The sequence below is a fragment of the Rhineura floridana genome, chromosome 11, assembly GCF_030035675.1.
Source record: "Rhineura floridana isolate rRhiFlo1 chromosome 11, rRhiFlo1.hap2, whole genome shotgun sequence".
NCBI classification, from domain to species: Eukaryota; Metazoa; Chordata; class Lepidosauria; order Squamata; family Rhineuridae; genus Rhineura; species Rhineura floridana.
In genome coordinates, this window is record NC_084490.1 from 5,483,919 (window position 1) to 5,504,648 (window position 20,730).

Consider the following 20,730-nt stretch of genomic DNA (forward strand, 5'->3'; position numbering starts at 1 on the left):
TGGGCACCTTCCACGTTAATTGTCTCATTATGCCGCCCCCCCCCCATTTGTGTGTCAGGAAGAAGTTGGCGCAGCGGCTGCAGGATGCTGAGGAGGCGGTGGAGGCCGTGAACGCCAAGTGCTCCTCGCTGGAGAAGACCAAGCACCGCCTGCAGAATGAGATCGAGGACCTCATGGTGGATGTGGAGCGCTCCAACGCGGCCGCAGCTGCCCTGGACAAGAAGCAGAGGAACTTTGACAAGGTGAGGGACTCAGTTGGGGAGAAAGGGAAATGGGCACAATTTTTTTAACTTTGACAAAGTATAGTGTGAAAAGAACCAGGAATGATGAGGAGGGGAGAGCTGTGGGCATCCTGGCTCCACCTGGTGGGGATAGTGGGCCATACAGAATGCCTGGGTAAAGAACTCTTCCCCCAAAGAATCCTGGGAACTGTAGCTGGTTAAGGGTGCTGGGAACTGTAGTTCTGTTCGGGGTCTCCTAACAACTCTCTGCATCTTAATTTTATTTATTTGTTTGCTTGTTTATTTATTTGTTTATTATTTGATTTATATCCTGCCCTTCCTCCCAGCAGGAGCCTAGGGCACCTTTAACCAACGGCAGTTCCCAGGATTCTTTGGGGGCAAGCCACAAGTGTTAAAGTGGTATAAGAGTGCTTTAAAATGTACATTGTGGATGTGACCTTGGGACCCACTTGAGTCAAAGGAAAACATTTTGGGCTGCCCGGGTGGAACAAAGTCAGACTAGTTTAGTGCGGGAGAGAAAGCAGCTGTGTCGTACGCAACTACATTAAACCACATCTGTGCCAAACATCTCTGGTTTAGGCTGGCCATGTGTCCTGTTTTACAGTGGACAGTCTTCCGTTTGATGGGTTGTCCAGTTAAAAGAGAAAGAGCCGTAAGAACAGAGAGCAAGGGAGGGGGCTTGACGTTGCCCATCAAAAGTTAGTATGCAGACATCTAACTGAGCAGCCCCACCCGGTCAAGTCTCCCCCACTAGGGTGAGATGTATTGTGTCTCTGTTTCTGTTGTAGTCTCACACACACACACACACACCCAAATTTGCATCTATACATATAAACTAGCATATGAAAATTGTATGCAAACCAGTTTCTCCTCTTTTTGTTTTTTTGTTTTGTAATATATGGGTCCATCCTGCACAGGTTCAATCCCCACCTTCCCCAGGAAGAACTTGTGCTTGAGTTCCTGAAGAAGTTTGGTCTCATCATGTGCCTCGTTCAGTATAAGGCTGCAATCCTAACCTCACTTACCTGAGAGTAGGGATGGGAGGATCTGTCCATTTCGGCTCTCTCTCCCTTTCTCATTTTTCCGATCTCAAATTCAGTTCTCCACACTTCTGCAGCAATTTCTGGTTTTTTTAAAGCATCTTCATGAACATTCTTCAGCATTTTAGTGCAAATTTCTCCTAATAAGCATATTTTTGTATGCAGTTTTGACTAATATATACATTTTTTGTAAGAAGTTTCTCTAATATAATGCACCGGTGTGTGTTATTTTCACTAATATATTCATTTTTATGCACATTTGCCCTTAATATATGCACCTTTGTAAACATTGTTTGGTTGGATAGCTGCATTGGAAAATGTGGATATAAGTGCAAATTTCAAAGGATGGCTCTGTTTCAATTCCCATATTGTGTTCTTATTTTATTTTTACATTTCTATCCCACTTTTCCTCCAGTAAGCTTGAGACAACATATGTGGTCCTTTCCCCACCTTTTGTCCTCACAACAATCTTGTGAGGTAGGTTTCCAGGGGTGGGGAGATGGCAAGTGGCCCATAGTCACCCCAGTGAACCTCATGGCTGAGGTGGGGATTTGAACCTTAGTCTCCCCGGTCCAAGGCACATTAAATGTTACGTCACACTGGCTTCACTTTATTTTTATTTATTTATTATTTGATTTATATCCCACCCTTCCTCCCAGCAGGGCTTGAAGGATGTCTGTTTGCTGTCTTTGAATACAGCAGTCCTAGAACTCCATAAAATCCAGCCTTGCTCAATCCTTATTCTCTCTCTGTTTGCTTATTGACTACTTCAGCTCCTGTCTGAGTGGAAACAGAAGTTTGAGGAATCCCAGACAGAGCTGGAGGCGTCCCAAAAGGAGGCACGTTCACTCAGCACTGAGCTCTTCAAGCTGAAGAACGCCTACGAGGAGTCACTGGAGCATCTGGAGACCTTCAAGAGGGAGAACAAGAACTTGCAAGGTGAGCCTTTCTTCCTCAGCGGCCAAACCCTCCTCAGCCCTCCTTCCTTGGTGGGCCACCGGGCCCTGAATGAAACCTGTTCCCCACTGGATGCGACCTGATTCTCTCTCTCCCTTTCTCCCTTTTTGTTCCTCCTGGCAGAGGAGATTTCCGACCTCACCGAGCAGCTTGGAGCCAGTGGCAAGAGCATCCATGAGCTTGAGAAATTGCGGAAGCAGCTTGATGCGGAGAAGTTGGAGTTGCAGGCCGCTCTGGAGGAGGCTGAGGTGAGGAGGGCCCTCAGTTGAGGACCCACAGCACATGCACACACACACAAAATCAAATTCCTCCACCACATTGCCTCTCCATATGCACAAGTCTCCCTCGTTCCTTCTGTCCTTCCTTTCTCCTCTCGTTCCCTCAGATTTCTTTCTTCCGCTCCTCACGATCTTTCACCTCCATATGCACAAATGTCCTTTCTGTCATTCCCTTTCCCTCTCGTTGCCTCAGATTTCTTTCTTCCTCCTCTCATGTTTTATTTCATCTATTTATTTATTCATTTCTTCACGAGATTGGCAAACCGCTTAACTTTAAGTAAAACCTCTAAGCTGTTGACACAGAATATAAAATACAAATGATATTTATCAATAAAAGCTATTTAAAAACAAGTTTATAAAAAATAAAATGAATGTTTTTCCTCCCCTCACAATCTTTCACTTCCATATATACAAGCATCCCTGGTCCTTTCTATCATTCCTTCCTCCTCACTTTCCCAACGAATCCTTTCCTCATGATCTTTTTTCTCCATATGTACAAATGACCCTGGTTCTTCCTGTCATTTCTTTCTCCTCACATTCTCTCATATTTCTTTCTTCTCCCCCTCGTGATCTTTCTCCTCCATATATACAAATGTCCATGGTTCTTTTTATTGTTCCTTCCTCCTCTCTTTCCTCTGTTTTCTCTTTTCCTCCCCTCATGATCCACTCATGAAAGCTGTAAATGTTAAAGGACAGGATGGAGATAACAGGCTCCATCTCCTTGGCCAGTGGCAACTTCCATGAGCTTGAGGAAGTGCGGAAGCACAGTGGCAACCTCCATCCCATTCCCAAACAGCAGAATTCCTTGCCATCATGTGCCCCCTTAAGCATTAAAGCTGTCGAACCGTCAGACACGCAACGTAGAGACATTAATTTTCCTACAGATTTGTTTTTTATAAATTGATGGAAACAGACATAGGGAAGCACCATGGCTATTATTTCCATGTCTGGCAGCCGTTTTTTTTTTCTTTGTTTTTTTTTTAGAGAAAGCTGTTGGCAGACAGCATAATTTATTTTCCCCAAGAATACTGAGTGAATTTTTTGACACTAAGATCTCCCCAGAACATGGGCATGAATCTGAAGCAGAGATGGACAGATCATTTCCAGTCAGTTTTGCATGTGTTTAGAAGTCCATTTGTGCCATGTATTTTTTAAAAAAATACATGAATTATTACCTAAAATAGCCATTTTTATATACACATTTTGGTATTTCTGTTTTGAGCCAAGAGCTGCATAGCAAAGTTCAGAGAAGTGTGAAAAGCAAAATGTAACTGCATTTTGATCTGTGTATTAATGTGGGCATCTCTAGTATGAGGAAAATAATACTCATACAATTCATTGTACTCCCATAAGCATAGCGAGGGTTTCATTCAGGATAATGAAAGAGAGAACTTCCTCACACAGCTCATAGTTAAAGTATGGAATTCGCTCCCACAAGATGCAGCAATGGCCACCAACTTGGATGGCTTTAAAAAGGAATGAGACAAATTCATGGAGGATGGGGCTATCATGGCTGCTAGCCACAATGGCTGTGTTCTCTCTCCGCTGTTGGAAGCAGTAGGCCTCTGAATGCCAGTTGCTGGGAATCACGCATGGGGGGAGCACTCAGGTCCTACTTACAGGCTTCCCTTTGGTCCATCTGGTTGATCACTGTTGAGAACAGGATGCTGGGCAAGATGGGCCTTTGGCCTGATCCAGCAGCCAAGCTCTTACATCCTTACATTTTTCTTTGTTTAAGCATTAACTTCTTCTCTTTCCTCTACTCAATATTTCCCCTACGCTCCAGGCCTCTCTGGAGCACGAGGAAGGCAAGATCCTCCGGGCTCAGCTGGAGTTCAACCAGATCAAGGCCGAGATTGAGCGCAAGCTGGCCGAGAAGGACGAGGAGATGGAGCAAGCCAAGCGGAACCACCTGAGGATGGTGGACTCGCTTCAGGCGTCCCTGGATGCTGAGACCCGCAGCCGCAACGAGGCGCTGAGGGTCAAGAAGAAGATGGAGGGTGACCTCAACGAGATGGAGATCCAGCTTAGCCATGCCAACCGCATAGCAGCTGAGGCTCAGAAGCAAGTCAAAACTTTACAGGGATACCTCAAGGTACAATCAGAAAGTTCAATTGAAATCTTTTATCCCTGGCAAAACAAGATCACCTTCAATTTTATTACCTCTCTCCTATTCCCCCCCCCTTCATCTTGGCTTTCTCCTTTTCCTTTCAGGACACCCAGATACAACTGGATGATGTTGTCCGAGCCAATGAGGACCTGAAGGAGAACATTGCCATTGTAGAGCGGAGGAACAACTTGTTGCAGGCGGAGCTGGAGGAGTTGCGCGCTGTGGTGGAGCAGACCGAACGGGCCCGTAAGTTGGCGGAACAGGAACTGATAGAAGCCAGCGAAAGAGTCCAGCTTCTCCACACACAAGTAAGAGTCACCTCAGAAGCGAAGCAAACCTATGTTATTAAACCTCATGGATTGTGATCAGCCTGGAAACAGGAAATGTTGCCCTCAAAACTGTTAGCATTGGAAGTTAAATGTGTGGCAGAAGCTGAACTGTAACAGGATCCCTGGTGAAGGAGCACACTTTACCCTGGATATAATCACATTGAGACTCTGGCTCTAAGAAAACAAGAAACCTTACATTTATTGCAGGAAATACATACTGAACAGGATAGATAGATTCTGGTTCTTGCTAACTAAAGTTTGCTCTCTGCAGGAGAGAGTGAGAGAGACAAAGGAAAGATGGGACAAAGAACAAGGGAGGAGCAGGAAATGAGGTCAGCAACCCCAGAGAGTATCAGTCTACCGCTTGAAGGAAGTTCAGCACAGGTTATGTCAGAAAGACAGTCTAGGAAGCATGGAGGTTCCCTTCTTTATCTACCCTTCCCCATGCAAACTCACAGCAAGCTGAGTTACACCCAACACATGCATCCTTTTGTAACATTATCTACAGCTTTGTTGTACTCCTATAGCTCTCAGGAATGATTTAGCCTGTGAGCCAAAGACATAGCAATAGCCTCCCTGGCAGCAGCATCACTGTGGCTTACTGGGAGGGTCAAGCTGGTGACATTGGAACTGCACAAATGCACCAGTACAGCTAATCCAGGGCTCTTGCCGATACACCCACACAGTCCTGACATTGCTGAGACCCTGCACCTACCCGTTAGCAGCATCAATGCCACTACCGGGAGTTTATTGCTGCTGCTGTGCCCCACCAGGTGGGCTGCTCTTGGATTTTCTAGAACATTCTAAACAGAGACAAGTGCTTACCTCAGAATCCAAATGTTTACTACTGCCTCATGGTAGTCCATGGTATGGATTTATGATTTATGACTGATCAAGAGTGGAGGCGAGGGACGTCAACCACAGACAAGCGTTGAGAAAATTATTTCTTACCTGGTAGACGGCAACAGTGTCAGAGAAACATCTGGATTAGGGAAGGAAAGATACAGTCCCTGAAAAAGGATGTGGTATCTAACAAAGTCCTCCCGCCAACACTGGTTGGCTTATTTCTGCCTCTGATGTGGAGGATGGACTTTCAGTCAATAGAAGATTCTAGGAAATGTGGGATCAGATGGTTAGGATCAGTGAACAATTTGGGATGGGCTTCTAGGTGACCAGCAGAAAAAGTGATTAATGAGTAGTATGACTGTGTCTGCCTCAAGCTAGAGTGATCCTGCCCTGCCCTCTTATGAGGCCATACTTCCCTGGAGGTTGGCAACAAGTCCTATTTTTTTAAATCTAAAATAAAAAATCTGTGGTGTATTTGTTTCTCAGAACACCAGCCTCATTAACCAGAAGAAGAAGATGGAATCTGACCTGGCCCAGCTGCAGACAGAGGTGGAGGAGGCCATTCAGGAGTGCCGAAACGCTGAGGAGAAAGCGAAGAAAGCCATCACTGATGTGAGTGAAATATGAGGACACGCTCTCTGTGGAAGCAACACCCCTAACCTGCATGAAAGGGTCTCTGCCTATGCTTAGGAAGCTGTCTTATCCCATCGGTCCATCTAGCTCAGTATTGTCCACACGGACAGGCAGCAGCTCTCCAGGGTTTCAGAAAGGGAGTCTCTCCCAGCCCTACCTGGAGATGCTGACGATTCAACCTGGGACCTTGTATAGGCACAGCAAGTGCTCTACTAGTGGGCTACAGCACTTCTCCTGTGGCTGCAGTTCTCAAAATCAAAGATGAGAAGCATTTGATAACACGGTTATTTAGGAGTTGTTGTTATGTGCCTCCAAGTCGACTACGACTTATGGCGACCCTATGAATCAGTGACCTCCAAGAGCATCTGTCATGAACCACCCTGTTCAGATCTTGTAAGTTCACGTCTGTGGCTTCTTTTATGGAATCAATCCATCTCTTGTTTGGCCTGCCTCTTTTTCTACTCCCTTCTGTTTTCCCCAGCATTATTATCTTTTCTAATGAATATTTAGGACTAGCTGCCCTAATTATGTATGATAACACAGGTGGGTGATCTGCAGCCCCCAACCTCATCTTACATAGCCCCCAGCGCCTACTGAAGCTGATCCATTCATCCATCCCTTCAGAGTTCCTTCTTATTCATTTCCTCATTATTTTTCCTGGTTTTTAAAAATGTGTCGATAAAAATAACTTGATGGGGTTTTTAATTTTTTCCCTCCTGTTTTATATGGCTTAGGGCAAAGATGTCTGAAAACAACTTTGTAGGCTTCGGTCATCTATGTGTGTATCTGTATATGATGCTCAAGCGAGAAAAGCTTTTTTCCTCACTTACTTGCCAGAACAGTAACACTCTATTTTACTACAGAAATCCCCTGTATACTTACGCATTTGAGAATAACCTATCAAACCCAGTGGGGCTTACTTTCAAGTCGATTTGCATAGGATTCGGTATTTGAATCTGAGGTAGCCGTGGTGAAAATTGAAGCAGAGACATCTTTTTTTTCCCTCGGGATGAATTAAACCAGGACACTTCTGTTACTGATACTGTCCATGATTATCTCCGCCAACATGTGGCCCCAGACAGGTTACTCCCGAAGGAATATGGCCCTCAACAGGAAAAAAAGGATCCCCCCCGCACTACATAAAAAAACATTTCCCACCAGTAGAATCATGTTTAGTGAAGATAATATGAGTGTATCCTAGAATTCTCCTTTCCCTCGCTTTATTGAGAGAAGGAAGGAGCCGTCCTCTCTGTGGTGGGCAGAGGCATGATGGGTGTGAGGAGAGGGCCTGTTTGTCACACTCATGGGAATAAGCAGTTCACAGATGTGGTATATAAGCATCTGTTTAAAGAAGAGTACAGACTCCTGCCCATTTCACCTACTCCTCTCAGGAGTTAAGGCGCACTGGGTTTGCCAAACTGAGGTAATCCATTCCCTCTCTCTTTCCCCAAACTGAGGTAATCCATTCCCTCTCTCTTTCCCCAAACTGAGGTAATTTTCCCTTTTCAAACTGAGGTAATCCATTCCCTCTCTCTTTCCCCAAACTGAGGTAATTTTCCCTTTTCAAACTGAGGTAATCCATTCCCTCTCTCTTTCCCCGAACTGAGGTAATTCTCTCTCCCAACACTGTGCCTGCTCTTCTCTATTGCCTCCAGGCGGCCATGATGGCGGAAGAGCTGAAGAAGGAGCAGGACACCAGCGCGCACCTGGAGAGGATGAAGAAGAACATGGAGCAGACCATCAAGGACCTGCAGCTGCGGCTGGACGAGGCGGAGCAGCTGGCCTTGAAGGGCGGCAAGAAGCAGCTCCAGAAGCTGGAGGCCCGAGTGCGAGAGCTGGAGAACGAGCTGGAGGCGGAGCAGAAGCGCAACGCCGAGAATGTCAAGGGCATGCGCAAGTGCGAGCGGCGCATCAAGGAGCTCACCTACCAGGTGGGTGGGCTCAGATACCCTCATTCCATCCGGAATGATACCTGGTTGAGTAGAAATTGAGCATGATCCAACTTAACCAGAAGGTATTTCCATTCTAGCCAAGTTGCATCCACAATACAGTGACTGCCATCTTGAACCCAGCTCAGTCATCCCACAGTGTCGCTAGTGGCTTGGTTTGGGAAACCAGAATGATCTAGAATTAGGATGACGATCTTGTCGAACTTAAAATTACTTAACAAAACTGATAGTGTAATATCACTTCAATAGAAGCTTGTGCCTCCATGTCAGTGAGGCACTGGAATCCGCTCCGGGCTTTAGTCTGAACTTTCAGGGTACTGTCCAAGGTACTGAACCTAGGGTATCAGCACCTTGGACAGCTCTTTGAAAGTTCAGACTAAAACCTGGAGCGGATTCCACTGCCCCACTAACACAGAGTCACCAGCTGCCACTGTTATCGCTCGCTCCAAAATCTGATAAAGAGATGCATCACTCTGTAATTTGGAACTAATAGGGAGCCCTCATACCATTTTTGTTCCTGAAAATATGTTCCACCCAAAATACATGCCTAATATTCATTCATAAACAAAACTTTTTGTTATCAGTCAGCTGCTACAGGAAACAGATCTGTTTAGGAAAGATTTCTGGAACAAGCACAGTGTTCACAGCAAATTCTAAAGACAGAGAGAAAGTGCTCCGGGACAGTTAATTCAATGGGGGTCCTCCCACCATTTTGGAGATTAGAACATTGGGCTCTCCATCAGGGTCCTAGAGCCTGAATGCAGAGTTCTAGAGCAACATGGGCACCATCTTTTAAGACTAGAACAGCCCCAAAGGAATTAGACTCACAGTTGTGACAGGACGAGACAGGGCTGGGCGGAGACATTTTGTTGTCTGAGGCAAAGGACAAGATAGCAACCTCCATTCCACGAGCTGAATTGAACTGGGCTGGGCTAGTGGTAGAATCCACATCTGGGAACAGCAAACTAACTTAGAGGGCATGGAGTAAGCTAGCTTAGGGGGTCTCAGAGGGCATGGCTGCTGGCCTCTCCCCCCCCCCAAGCATATCTGAGGCAAATGCCTGACTCTGCCTAATGGCTGGGCTGGCTCTGGGAGGTAGCAAAGCTGTCAACACCGTGCAGTACTCAGTGTTCTAGCTCAGCCAGGTAGACACTGAATAACCATCCTCCTGATTGTCTCCCTTTCTCTTTTGTGCCATAGACTGAGGAGGATCGAAAGAACCTTATCCGCCTCCAAGACCTGGTGGATAAACTCCAGCTGAAGGTGAAGGCTTACAAGAGGCAGGCTGAGGAAGCGGTGAGTAGCCAATGTTCTAGGCTAGTGTTCATTAACTTTAGGCCACCAGATGCTGTTGGACTCGAACTCCCATCAGCCCCAGCCAGCTTCAGCCCAGCGATCAGGGACAGAGACGGAAGAATCTGTCGTTGTCGGTCTTCCGTTACTCATTGGTCCTCTCTTAGATTCGGTCCTCCGCATCACTGCAACAATTTGTGATTTCTGTCTTTAAATGCTCGTGAAAATCCTTCAGCATTTTATAGGAATGTTTCCTATTAAACTCCATTTTTGTATTTATTTGTATTATTATTAAATATATATGTTCTGTAAGGTTAGTATGAAATATGTTATGTAGTTTACAAATATACACATTTTTGCAAGCAATTTCTCCTAATATAGTGCATTTGTGTGTTATAGCCACTAATATATTCATTTGGATGCACACTTTCCCCTAAAATATGCATTCTTCTGAACATTGCTTGGTTGGAGAACCACATTGCAAAAATCTAGATAAGATTGAATTTCGAAAGATGGCTATTTCAGAAAGTGCAGATTTGATACATTCAGCTTTAAGTACAAACTGAATCAAATGTCTCCCCCATCCCGAGTCAGGGATGATGGGAGTTGCAGTCAAGGGAACATCTGGGGAACCCAAGGCTTAAGAATACTGTTCTAGTCTGCCCTTCCCTCCTAGATGTTTGGGAGAACGTGCTATTATTTGGCTCTAAGATATCAAGGTGGAGCTTGATATCTATAACCAGGGACCTTCTGCCTGCAAGCAGATCCTCTGTCACTGAGCTACAGGCATTCACTCTTCACCCACTCCTTGCCTCTCAATTTCCTGTCATTATTCCCTCTTGCATACCTCAGAAATAGGCATGTGGGTGAGCATTTCCTGCTCACTAGGCGACCACAGTGAGTACTTCCTGATCAACATCCCATCCACCTGGATTTTCCCCTCCTCCTACTTGTACCTAGAAGTATTATCATTCTGGTTATTTACACCTCTGCACCTCACGGGGCAGCGGAATGAAAAAATGATAGCAGAAGCAAATGAAAATCCAATATCCAATTCCATTAGAATCAGAACTTGTACGGAGCATACAATCAAATAAAACCACATGTCAGCAGGAAGTAAAAAGACAAGATTAAAAACAGCCAGATGGTTAAAATCAGCCATCACCCACCAAGGTGCCTGCTGAAAAAAAGAAAGGGTTTTCTGTGTGAGTTTTTTTTTTGGTCAATTATTTAATGGTCAGGACAGAGCTGGATGAACAGTGTTTTTTTTTAAAGAGGAAAGTCCTTTGTGCGGCACCAGTGCTGAAAAGGCCCTGCTTCTCATTTGCCATCACTCTCAAAGTTCTGCTATAAAGAAGGAGCAAGGGTGGGCAACCTTTTGTTTGGCAAGGGTAGGCAACCTTTTTTTCTCTCAACTGAGGGCTGCATTCCACAGACAATCCATCAGGGAATGCATGCTGGCAGTGGGTGAGGCCAGAGACAAAGATGGGTGGAGCCATCTCCTTTCCTCCCTCTTTCTGCCACCCTCTTTTCTCTCTCTCTTTCTCTCCTTACCCAGCGGCTGCCGGGGGAGAGACTGATAGGTCTTGCCAGATGTTTGATCCCTCCCAGAGGGCTTTTTGAAATTTAGGCTGGGGGTCACACGCAGCATTTAAGGCCTCAGGTCACCCACCCCTGAAGTATGGGGCCGGTGAGACCTGTAAGAGAGAATGTTTGTTTTAAGGGAACCTGGACAGGGCCTGTCTTAAGAACCTCTGAAGGCCTTTCTTTCACCCTCTCCAATTTTATTTTTTGTTTGGCTTTTGGAAATGCAGCGGGAGGCTTTTCCACTGATTATTAACAGCCTGGTTTGCCTGGGACTCTCCAAGTGAAGCAAGAGACCCCCTCCTAGGGCTGTGGTCTTGAAGGCTCATAATGCAGCAGCCTTGCTGAAGTTAAGCTGTCTGGTCAGTGCCTGGATAGGAGATTGCCTGGGAAACCTCCCCTTCTCCGGTGCATGCTGTCTTCAGTTCCATAGGGGAAGGACTAGCTCAGTGGCACTGGCTTGAACGCAGAAATCCGCAGGCTCAATCCTTGGCCTTTCCAGGTAGATCTGGGAATGTCTGCTGCCTAAAGACCTGGGAGGTCACTGCCAGTCAGTGTGGGAAATACTGAGCTAGATGGGCAAATGGTCTGAGTCAGTTTAAGGCACCTTCCTACGTTCCATGGAAGGAAAGCGGGCTGTGCATTTACTCCTTTGTTTTAGGACTTTATATTCTGCCCTTGAGCCATACTTTCAAGGCAGCTCACATCCAAAAAGAAACAGGATTAAAAATACAAAACCAGGAACCTAAGAATAAACTTGGCAGCAGCTAAAAGAAGGGCTGAAGAAAAAAATGCCTAAAAGACCTGCCATTGCCTTGCACTGGAAGCAAGGTGCCCTCCATGCATGGGCAGTCTGAGATGTAGGCAGACGTTCTTAAGTGTAATAAACAGATTATTATTTATTTATTCATTATATTTTTATCCCACCCTTCCTCCCCAAGGAGCAAACACCCAAATGTTAAAACAATACAATTAAAAATAAAATAAGAACATATTTAAAACATATAAAAACATTTTTTAAAAACAAAATCACCTAACCCACACAGCTAGTAATTTCAAGGTTTTCAAGAATAGTATATTTCAGTCTTCAGACGCCTGGGTGAAGAATGTTTTGAAGTCGTTCCTAAGGGGGAAGTCATTTTAAGGGGAAATGCATCAAAATGCATACAAAACCCCACATTTTAGGGGAAGAACGTGCATAAAATGTGTACAAATGTGATTTTTTTCTTTTGAAAAAATCCACAAAAACACAGGATGGAATGGACCTATGTCTGAGCACATATTAATAGTGAGGGAGACGGACACACCTTACCAGGGAATCAACACCAACTAGGCCTCCCCTGCCAACTGTAGGGCCCAAGATGGTTGATATTGGGGCAGACACTCATTTAGTCTTCTTCCTATCAACAACACGGATGTGATCCTAACATAGAGCAGCTGTACCTCTCCAAACCACAAATGCAAAGGTAGAATCTCCGACATAAGAGTACCGCTGCTGGATCTGGCCAAAGGGGGCCCACCTAGTCCAGCACTCTGTTCTCCCAGTGGCCAACTAGATGCCCCAATGGGAAGCCCACAAGCAAGTCCTGAGTGCAACAGCACTCTCCCCACCTGCCTCTGACAGAGGAGGCAGAGCAATTGCCATCACGGCCAGTAGCCATCGATAGCCTTATCATCCCCCATGAATGTGTCTAATCCTCTTTTAAAGCCATCCATGTTGGCAGCCATCGCTGCCTCTTGTGGGAGCCAATTCCAGAGTTTATCTATGTGCTGTGTGACTTGAATCTCCCGACATTCAGCTTCACTGGATCTCCCCAGGTTCTAGTATCTTGAACTACCTTTAATGCACCGTCCACTTTGGCTTCTACCATCTCTTTTTCTCTTCCCTCCCATAGGAGGAACAGGCCAACAGTAACCTGGCTAAGTTCCGGAAGGTTCAGCACGAGCTGGATGAAGCCGAGGAGCGGGCAGACATTGCCGAGTCTCAAGTCAACAAGTTAAGGGCCAAGAGCCGTGATATTGGGGTGAAGGTGAGAACCCACTGAAGTGCTCTCTCCTCTTGAGTTCAGTTTAAATGTAAATGGACTGCCTTCAAGTCGATTCCGACTTATGGCGACCCTATTAATAGGGCTTTCATGAGGCTGAGAGGCAGTGACTGGCCCAAGGTCACCCAGTGAGCTTCATGGCTGTGTGGGGATTCGAACCTTGGTCTCCCAGGTCGTACAACCACTACACCACACTGGCTCTCCTGAGTTCATTTATGCTGCCTATTATTTTAGTTCCTCTCCCCCGGTCAAGGCATTTCTCCACTGATTATTTTCTTTCTCCCTCTTCCCTTGCAGAAAGGTCTGAACGAGGAGTAACTCCTTCTGGAGATCAAATGCCCCGTCTTCACATTACACACATGCAGCCCACTCCACTCCTGAAAGGCAGTGGAGGGACCTTTCCCCACCTCCTGTGCTCTGTATATCAGCACCACTCCCAAAATGTAGAATAAAGGCGATCAAACAGCTTTCTGTTCACTCTAGTCTGTGTGTATGTGTGTTTCTCTCTCTGTGTGTATAAATGTAGAGGTATATATGTTTGGATATCAATCGCTGTTAGCCGGAATAGCAAAATGAAATCTCTGTGTTGAAAGGCACGCGAATGCCAGTTGCTAGAGTCAAGCAAAGAGAGAACTCATTTCACTTGTCACTGTTGGAATCAAGATGCTGACTTAAACGGACCTTTTAGTCTGATACAGCAAGATCCTCCTTATACTGTTATTAAGATTAAGTGGGATCTGCAACAAAATGTTGCAGCTCCTGTTCAGTGCTCCAGCCACCGTGCCTTTTTCAGGATACTCCATTCCATTCCCTCTTTCTACTACTCCCCCCCAGTTTTCTTTTCCCATTCCTTGTTCATCATTTAGTGGCCATTAAGCATGCTCAGTGCTCACTTAGCTTTTTTGGGGGGGGGGAGGGGCCCTTTGGGTTATTTTTCTAAAGATATTTTGGACTTCTGTTAATTTGGATTTCTTCCCAAGCCTGCTGATTCCTCCCACCTGTACGTGGGTGTTGTCATTTTGGCTTCTTATGCAACGACACTCATAGCCTGAACATTGTAATTAGAGAGAATTGTGATGATTTATTGTGCGTATAGTGCAGGTGTGGAGAACCTTTGGCCCTTGAGATGTTGCTGAACTACAACTCCTTTTAGGGGAAGGGGCATAGCTCAGTGGCAGAGCATCTGCCTTGCATGCAGAAGGTCCCAGGTTCAGCCTCTCACATCTCCAGGTAGGGCTGGGAGAGAACTCTGCTGAAGCCCTGGAGAGCCTCTGCCAGTCAGTGCAGGCAGTACCGAGCTAGGTAGACCAATGGTCTGGCTCAGTATGCTTCTGATGCTTCCATCCACTGGCAACCTCCGGAGGGCCCAAGGTTCCCCACGCCTAATATAGCGTCACTAAAGATCCATGGTGCTTGACAAAGGTCAAGGGAGCAGGTCTGTGCCCTGAGGAACAGAGACAATCACTGGGCTCCTCCAGATGACCGGTTTGTTCAGCATTCATCCTGATTTGCTTGCACAAAAGCTTACAGAGCGGCTAGACTATGTCCAGTCTTTCCGAAGCATTCGCTCCGATTTGTTTGCGGGCAGATTACATGCCAATGAGCATTCATCCTGATCTGCTTCAGGGGTGCTTATACATATTCCCGTTCATGATCTATTCATTCCACACTTTTCAATGTATTCCACTGTCGCTTTCCAAACCGCAAAAAGTCAGATATTTTTAAGTGGTTTTTATTTTTTAAATTATATCCCAGCCTTCCTCCCAGAAGGATTTGTGGCAGCAGAGCGCTTCAGTCCACCTTAACTACACAAACCGAAATTTCCTGGTGCGTGCTTGACTCCCATCCGCAAAATACTGACAGTCTGGAGGCACCCTCTGTGTTACATCCCTCCTCCCCATTATGCTGACAGCACTGTCTGTTGATCTGTCATTAGTAGAGCTTGGAAAAGTTACTTTTTTAAACTACAGCTCCCATCAGCCCCAGCCAGCATGGCCACTGGATTGGACTGATGGGAGTTGTAGTTAAAAAAAACACCACTTTTCCAAGCTCTGCTCTTCACAAACTACAGTTCCCGGGATTCTTTGGGGGACGCTATGATTGTTTAAAGTGGCATGATGCCACTTTTCCAAGCTCTTGTTATTAGCCTCTCCATGTGAACCAGAATTTCCTCCGATACCGAAACACCAAGTTCAGAGTAAAGGGGCAAAACTCCATTTTGCCAAGTGTCCCTGTTTTCTGAAGGCATCTTAAGCCCCTTCCTAAACAACTGCTGCCACCTTGTGGCTTTTGCTTGCTATTGGTCCATGTGGCCTATTTTCTCCCCTTGGGTAAGGAAGAGACTTCCTAAAGCTTGTTGTCATGGCCCCGTCAGAGGACTCCTCAGATGAGGACGACTCGGGAGTAACAGCAGCAGACCCAGGAGCAGCAGGAGACACGGAGGAGCCTCCTGAGAATCCAGCTCCTTCTGCCCCTCAGCTGCAGAGCACCCCAGGGACAGCAGAGGCCCTGCAGCCAGACACAGACAGTGAACAAGATACTCCCCCCTCACCTGCAGAACGTAGACAGCAGAAGGTCAGGCAGAAGAGAGGCAGGCCTGTCTCCTTAAGGCCCAAACGCTGAGGGCTCACACCTGCTGTCCATCCTGCTCTTTATAAGGCACACCTTGGCTGCAGCTTGTTGCTGACTGCAACGTCAGGCGTGGCTTTGTGTAGACCTAGTTTCCCTGCAGCATCTCTTTGACTGACCTCCTTGGCAATTGATCCCGGACCTCCACTGACCTCGCTTCTGGACTTCTGACTCGGCAAGTACACTTCGGATAGGCCTGGCAGATTTACAACCCGACTGCTGGCTAAGGACTTTCCTTCCCTGCCAGAGACCCAGGAATTTCCAGCCCCCCCCCCCTGACACTGCTGATGCAGTGTGGAGCTGACAGTTTGCAGTCAGCCCAAACAAAACAGGCAACAAAGGAGTGGGGGAAGTGCTAACCATGGAGCAACTCCAGCAGGAAAACTTGCTCCTGCGCTCACAAGTAGACCAGCTGTTGTTGGCTATCCAAGGCTTGCAAACCCAGCTAGCAGCAGCCCCACCCCCTCTCCCTACAGGGAGAGCCAAGTGCCCTGTGACTCTCCCAGAGAAATTTACTGGGGCTTCCGACCAGCTCCCAGCCTTCTTGGCCCAGGCCCAGCTCTTCATGGAGTTACGCCCAGAGGCCTTCCCAGATGATAAGACCCGGGTGGGATTCTTGATTAACCTCTGCACCGGGGCGGCAGCTAGATGGGCCACGTCCCTGCTCCTCGAGCGGAGCCCCGTGCTCAACGACCTAGCCGCCTTCACCAGAGAACTGAAGGCTATGTTCGAGGACCCAGTCCAATCTGCCACAGCCAACCGCCGGATACGCAGGCTGTGGCAAGGCCGATGCCCCTTGGGGGAATATGTAACAGACTTTCGTCTATTGCAACAAACCCTGGGCTGGAACGAAGCCGCTCTCATGGACCAGTTTCAGGAGGGGCTGTCGGATGAGCTCCTGGATGAGCTAGCTAGGGTGGAGCGCCCTGGAACCCTGCAAGCCCTCATACGCCTGTGTCTCCAGATTGACGGGAGGCTGGAAAGCAGGCGTGCTGCCAACTGACCCCGGCCAGTCTACAGAGCGCCCGACGGCTGAACCAACGCCAGATCCGGTGGTCCCTGTTTTTCTCCCGGTTCCAGTTCACGGTCACCTACCTCCCTGGCCGCCGAAACACCCTAGCAGACGCGCTCTCTCGCAAGCCAGAATACCGAGCCGAGCAGGTCGATCGCCCCCTTCGCCCAATTCTTCGCCCAGAGAACTTCGCCGCTACCCACCAGCCACAACCCCTCCTGGACCGGGTGCAGGAACAGCAGCAAAAGGACCCCTACGCCCTGGCCCAGCAGCAAGAGCTCCAGTCAGGGATGCCCGCCTGGGACAGCCCCTTTTCCTTGCAGCAGGGCCTCTTGTATCACCGGAACTGGTTGTACGTTCCCCCGGGAGCTCTGCGGGGAGAGGTGCTCCACCTCTGCCATGACAGCCAGCCAGCAGGGCATTTTGGAACGTATAAAACCCTTCACCTGGTCCTACGGGATTTCTGGTGGCCCCGAGTCCAAGCGGATGTCAAGGACTATGTAGCGGCCTGTGATACCTGCCAGCGAGCCAAGAGCCACCCCGGCAAGCCCCCGGGGCTCCTGCTCCCACTGCCTACCCCCCCCGGGCCCTGGCACTCAGTCTCCCTGGATTTTATCACGGACTTACCGGCCTCCCGGGGAATGACCACCATCCTCGTAGTCGTAGACATGTTCACCAAGATGGCCCATTTCCTCCCCTGTGCCGGCCTACCCTCTGCCCCAGAAACTGCGCAACTGTTCTTGACCCAGGTTTTCCGGTTACACGGCCTCCCCGACCACCTGATCTCTGACCGAGGAGCCCAGTTCACCGCCCGGTTCTGGCAGGCCCTGTTTCGGGCCCTGAACGTCCAGATCCACTTGTCCTCCGCCCACCACCCTCAATCAGATGGACAAACAGAATGTACCAACGCCACCGTCGAACAATACCTGCGGTGTTACACCTGCTTCCAACAGGACAATTGGGTGGATCTGTTACCGCTGGCGGAGTTCGCATATAATAACTCCGTGCATGCCTCCACACGCCAGACCCCGTTCTTTGCCTCTTACGGCTACCACCCCCGATTCTTCCCCTCAGTGCGACCCCCGTCGCTGGTCCCTGCTGCGGATGTCATGCTGTAGGAGTTGCAAGCCCTGCAGGCAGTCCTGAAGGAGCAGCTGGAGCAGGCCAAGGACACGTATAAGCGCTTTGCTGACCGCCACCGCCAACCAGGCCCGCCGCTGAAGGTAGGCGACCGGGTATGGCTCTCAACCAAATTCCTGCGTTTGCAACGGCCGTCTCACAAGCTGGAGGCTCGGAATGCAGGTCCCTTCCGGATCACCCAGCAAATTAACCCGGTGGCGTTCCGTCTCCAACTCCCTGCCTCCTTCCGCATTCACCCTGTCTTCCATAGATCACTGCTGACTCCCGCTCTCCCGCCTCACCCCTTCGGTAGTCAACCACGGCCCCCACCACCGATACAAGTCAACGGGGAAGAGGAATTCGAAGTGGCGCAGATCCTGGACTCCCGGAGGCATCGGGGCCGCCTCCAGTACCTCATAGACTGGCAGGGGTATGGCCCTGAGGAACGCTCATGGGAAGATGCGGCGCAGGTGCATGCCCCTTGTCTGGTCCGGCGCTTCCACCAGCGCTACCCGGATAAGCCGGGCCCCGGCGGGAGGCGGAGGGTTGGTCGTGGGGCAGGGGATAGTGTCATGGCCCCGTCAGAGGACTCCTCAGATGAGGATGACTCGGGAGTAACAGCAGCAGACCCAGGAGCAGCAGGAGACACGGAGGAGCCTCCTCAGAATCCAGCTCCTTCTGCCCCTCAGCTGCAGAGCACCCCAGGGACAGCAGAGGCCCTGCAACCAGACACAGACAGTGAACAGGATACTCCCCCCTCACCTGCAGAACGTAGACAGCAGAAGGTCAGGCAGAAGAGAGGCAGGCCTGTCTCCTTAAGGCCCAAACGCTGAGGGCTCACACCTGCTGTCCATCCTGCTCTTTATAAGGCACACCTTGGCTGCAGCTTGTTGCTGACTGCAACGTCAGGCGTGGCTTTGTGTAGACCTAGTTTCCCTGCAGCATCTCTTTGACTGACCTCCTTGGCAATTGATCCCGGACCTCCACTGACCTCGCTTCTGGACTTCTGACTCGGCAAGTACGCTTCGGATAGGCCTGGCAGATTTACAACCTGACTGCTGGCTAAGGACTTTCCTTCCCTGCCAAAGACCCAGGAATTTCCAGCCCCCCCTGACACTGCTGATGCAGTGTGCAGCTGACACTTGTGGGGAATACGAGGGTCAATGTATGTGAAACAAATTGAATGCTAAAAAAGTATAATGCATAAGTTTAGAAACAAACAATAGGTCTTATATGTCTGGAAGGGATAACCCAGGGAACCCAAGCAATAGCAACCAGTGTGGTAAGTAGGGTTGCCAGGTTCATGGCCTGAGACTGATCCTGTATCTTTAGGAGAAGAGAAAGTCAGCCAAGTGCAGGTGTTGTTGCAACCCTATAATGGGAAAAACCACAAGGTGGAATTCTCCCTTCCCTCTGCACAACTTTTAAAGATACAGAAGACCTCTTGGTTGCCAGGCGTGGCCTCCAATAGGTCTTCTGTATCTTTAAAAGTTGTACAGGGGGACGGGAGAATTCCACCTTGTGGTTTTTCCCATTACAGAGTTGCAAGAACACCTGCACTTGGCTGATTTTCTCTTCTAAAGATACAGGATCAGTCTCAGGCCATGAACCTGGCAACCCTAGGGGTAAGATAGAGAAACAGAGTCACTTTTCTGACACCAACGTCATTGCAGCTTATCCAGTCAGCACTGGGTGGAGCAGGGCAGCCACACCAGCATCCTTTGACTCTGTGAATTCTGAGTGGCCGTTCGTAACTTCCACAGGCCTCAAACAGAAAACATACAAGAAACAGGAAACATCCAAGGATGTAAGCAGAAAGGAGAAATGCTATCAAAGATGGTGGAAAGGATGAATGTTTATTATTAGCTCGATGCGTTCTGACTCAGGTGCCTTCTTCAAGGGCTTTAAAAATTTTATTTTGCAAACTGCTCAAAAAAACATCTGTTTCAAAGGCATTGCAGGGCAAACAGGATCATGTGAATGAGACTCGCCATCCTATTCCACGCCCAGCAGAACATTCCCATCAAAATTTGCTGCCAATGCATAAGGAAAGAGGGGAGGCTGGGTATCAGCTGATGAACAAAAGGCAGATTAAAATATGCATATGTGCACATGAGATTAGGCTAGGCTGGTAGGTGCCTAAGAGGAATCAGGGGGATTATGTCCAATATTCAGGGAGATTACAGGAGATGAAAGCGCACAGATGTATAGATTAGGCTGGTTTACACCAGATCTCTTGATTAAACCGATTATAAGAGGTCAGCACTATTAAAATAGACTTGGAAGGGTTAGAAGGGGGCTATTGATATATTTTTAAAAAAACAGGAGGGGGGCCTTTTTCAGTTCTGTTTTCAGTTTTCGCACTTCCTGAAAAGGCTACGAAAATTGTCCTGGAACGTTCCTGTCTACAAAGATGGCAGGACTGTTCCTTGCATTCTAGAGCAGCTCCGTTACAACAAGGAGCTGCCTTTGGGCTCTTCTGCATGGAAAAAGAGAATGGTGAGCAAACTGCTGCATGTAGCTCAAGCCAGCCAGCCAAGCTACACACCGCATGGGAAAGCAGGAAGGGCCTTCAGCACAGCCAAAAGCCACAGGACACACCATTACCTCTGCCTATCACCTGTCTCTGTCCCATGCAATGGCAAGTTATATTTTGCTAGACCTC

The 20,730-nt window shown here is 48.1% G+C and overlaps 1 protein-coding gene across 1 annotated transcript in view; it reads left to right on the top strand.

Annotated features, from left to right (window-relative positions):
- The window catches only part of LOC133365868 (myosin-7), a 47,993-nt gene extending 34,220 nt beyond the window's left edge, over positions 1–13,773 (top strand). Inside the window, exons 31-40 of the mRNA XM_061588238.1 lie at positions 59–242; positions 2,056–2,221; positions 2,363–2,487; positions 4,304–4,612; positions 4,732–4,935; positions 6,289–6,414; positions 8,091–8,366; positions 9,585–9,680; positions 13,157–13,291; positions 13,604–13,773. Coding sequence (XP_061444222.1) covers positions 59–242; positions 2,056–2,221; positions 2,363–2,487; positions 4,304–4,612; positions 4,732–4,935; positions 6,289–6,414; positions 8,091–8,366; positions 9,585–9,680; positions 13,157–13,291; positions 13,604–13,624 — 1,642 coding nt within the window. The 3' untranslated portion in view covers positions 13,625–13,773. The remainder of the gene's footprint in view (positions 1–58; positions 243–2,055; positions 2,222–2,362; positions 2,488–4,303; positions 4,613–4,731; positions 4,936–6,288; positions 6,415–8,090; positions 8,367–9,584; positions 9,681–13,156; positions 13,292–13,603) is intronic.
- Positions 13,774–20,730: the final 6,957 nt, after the last annotated feature.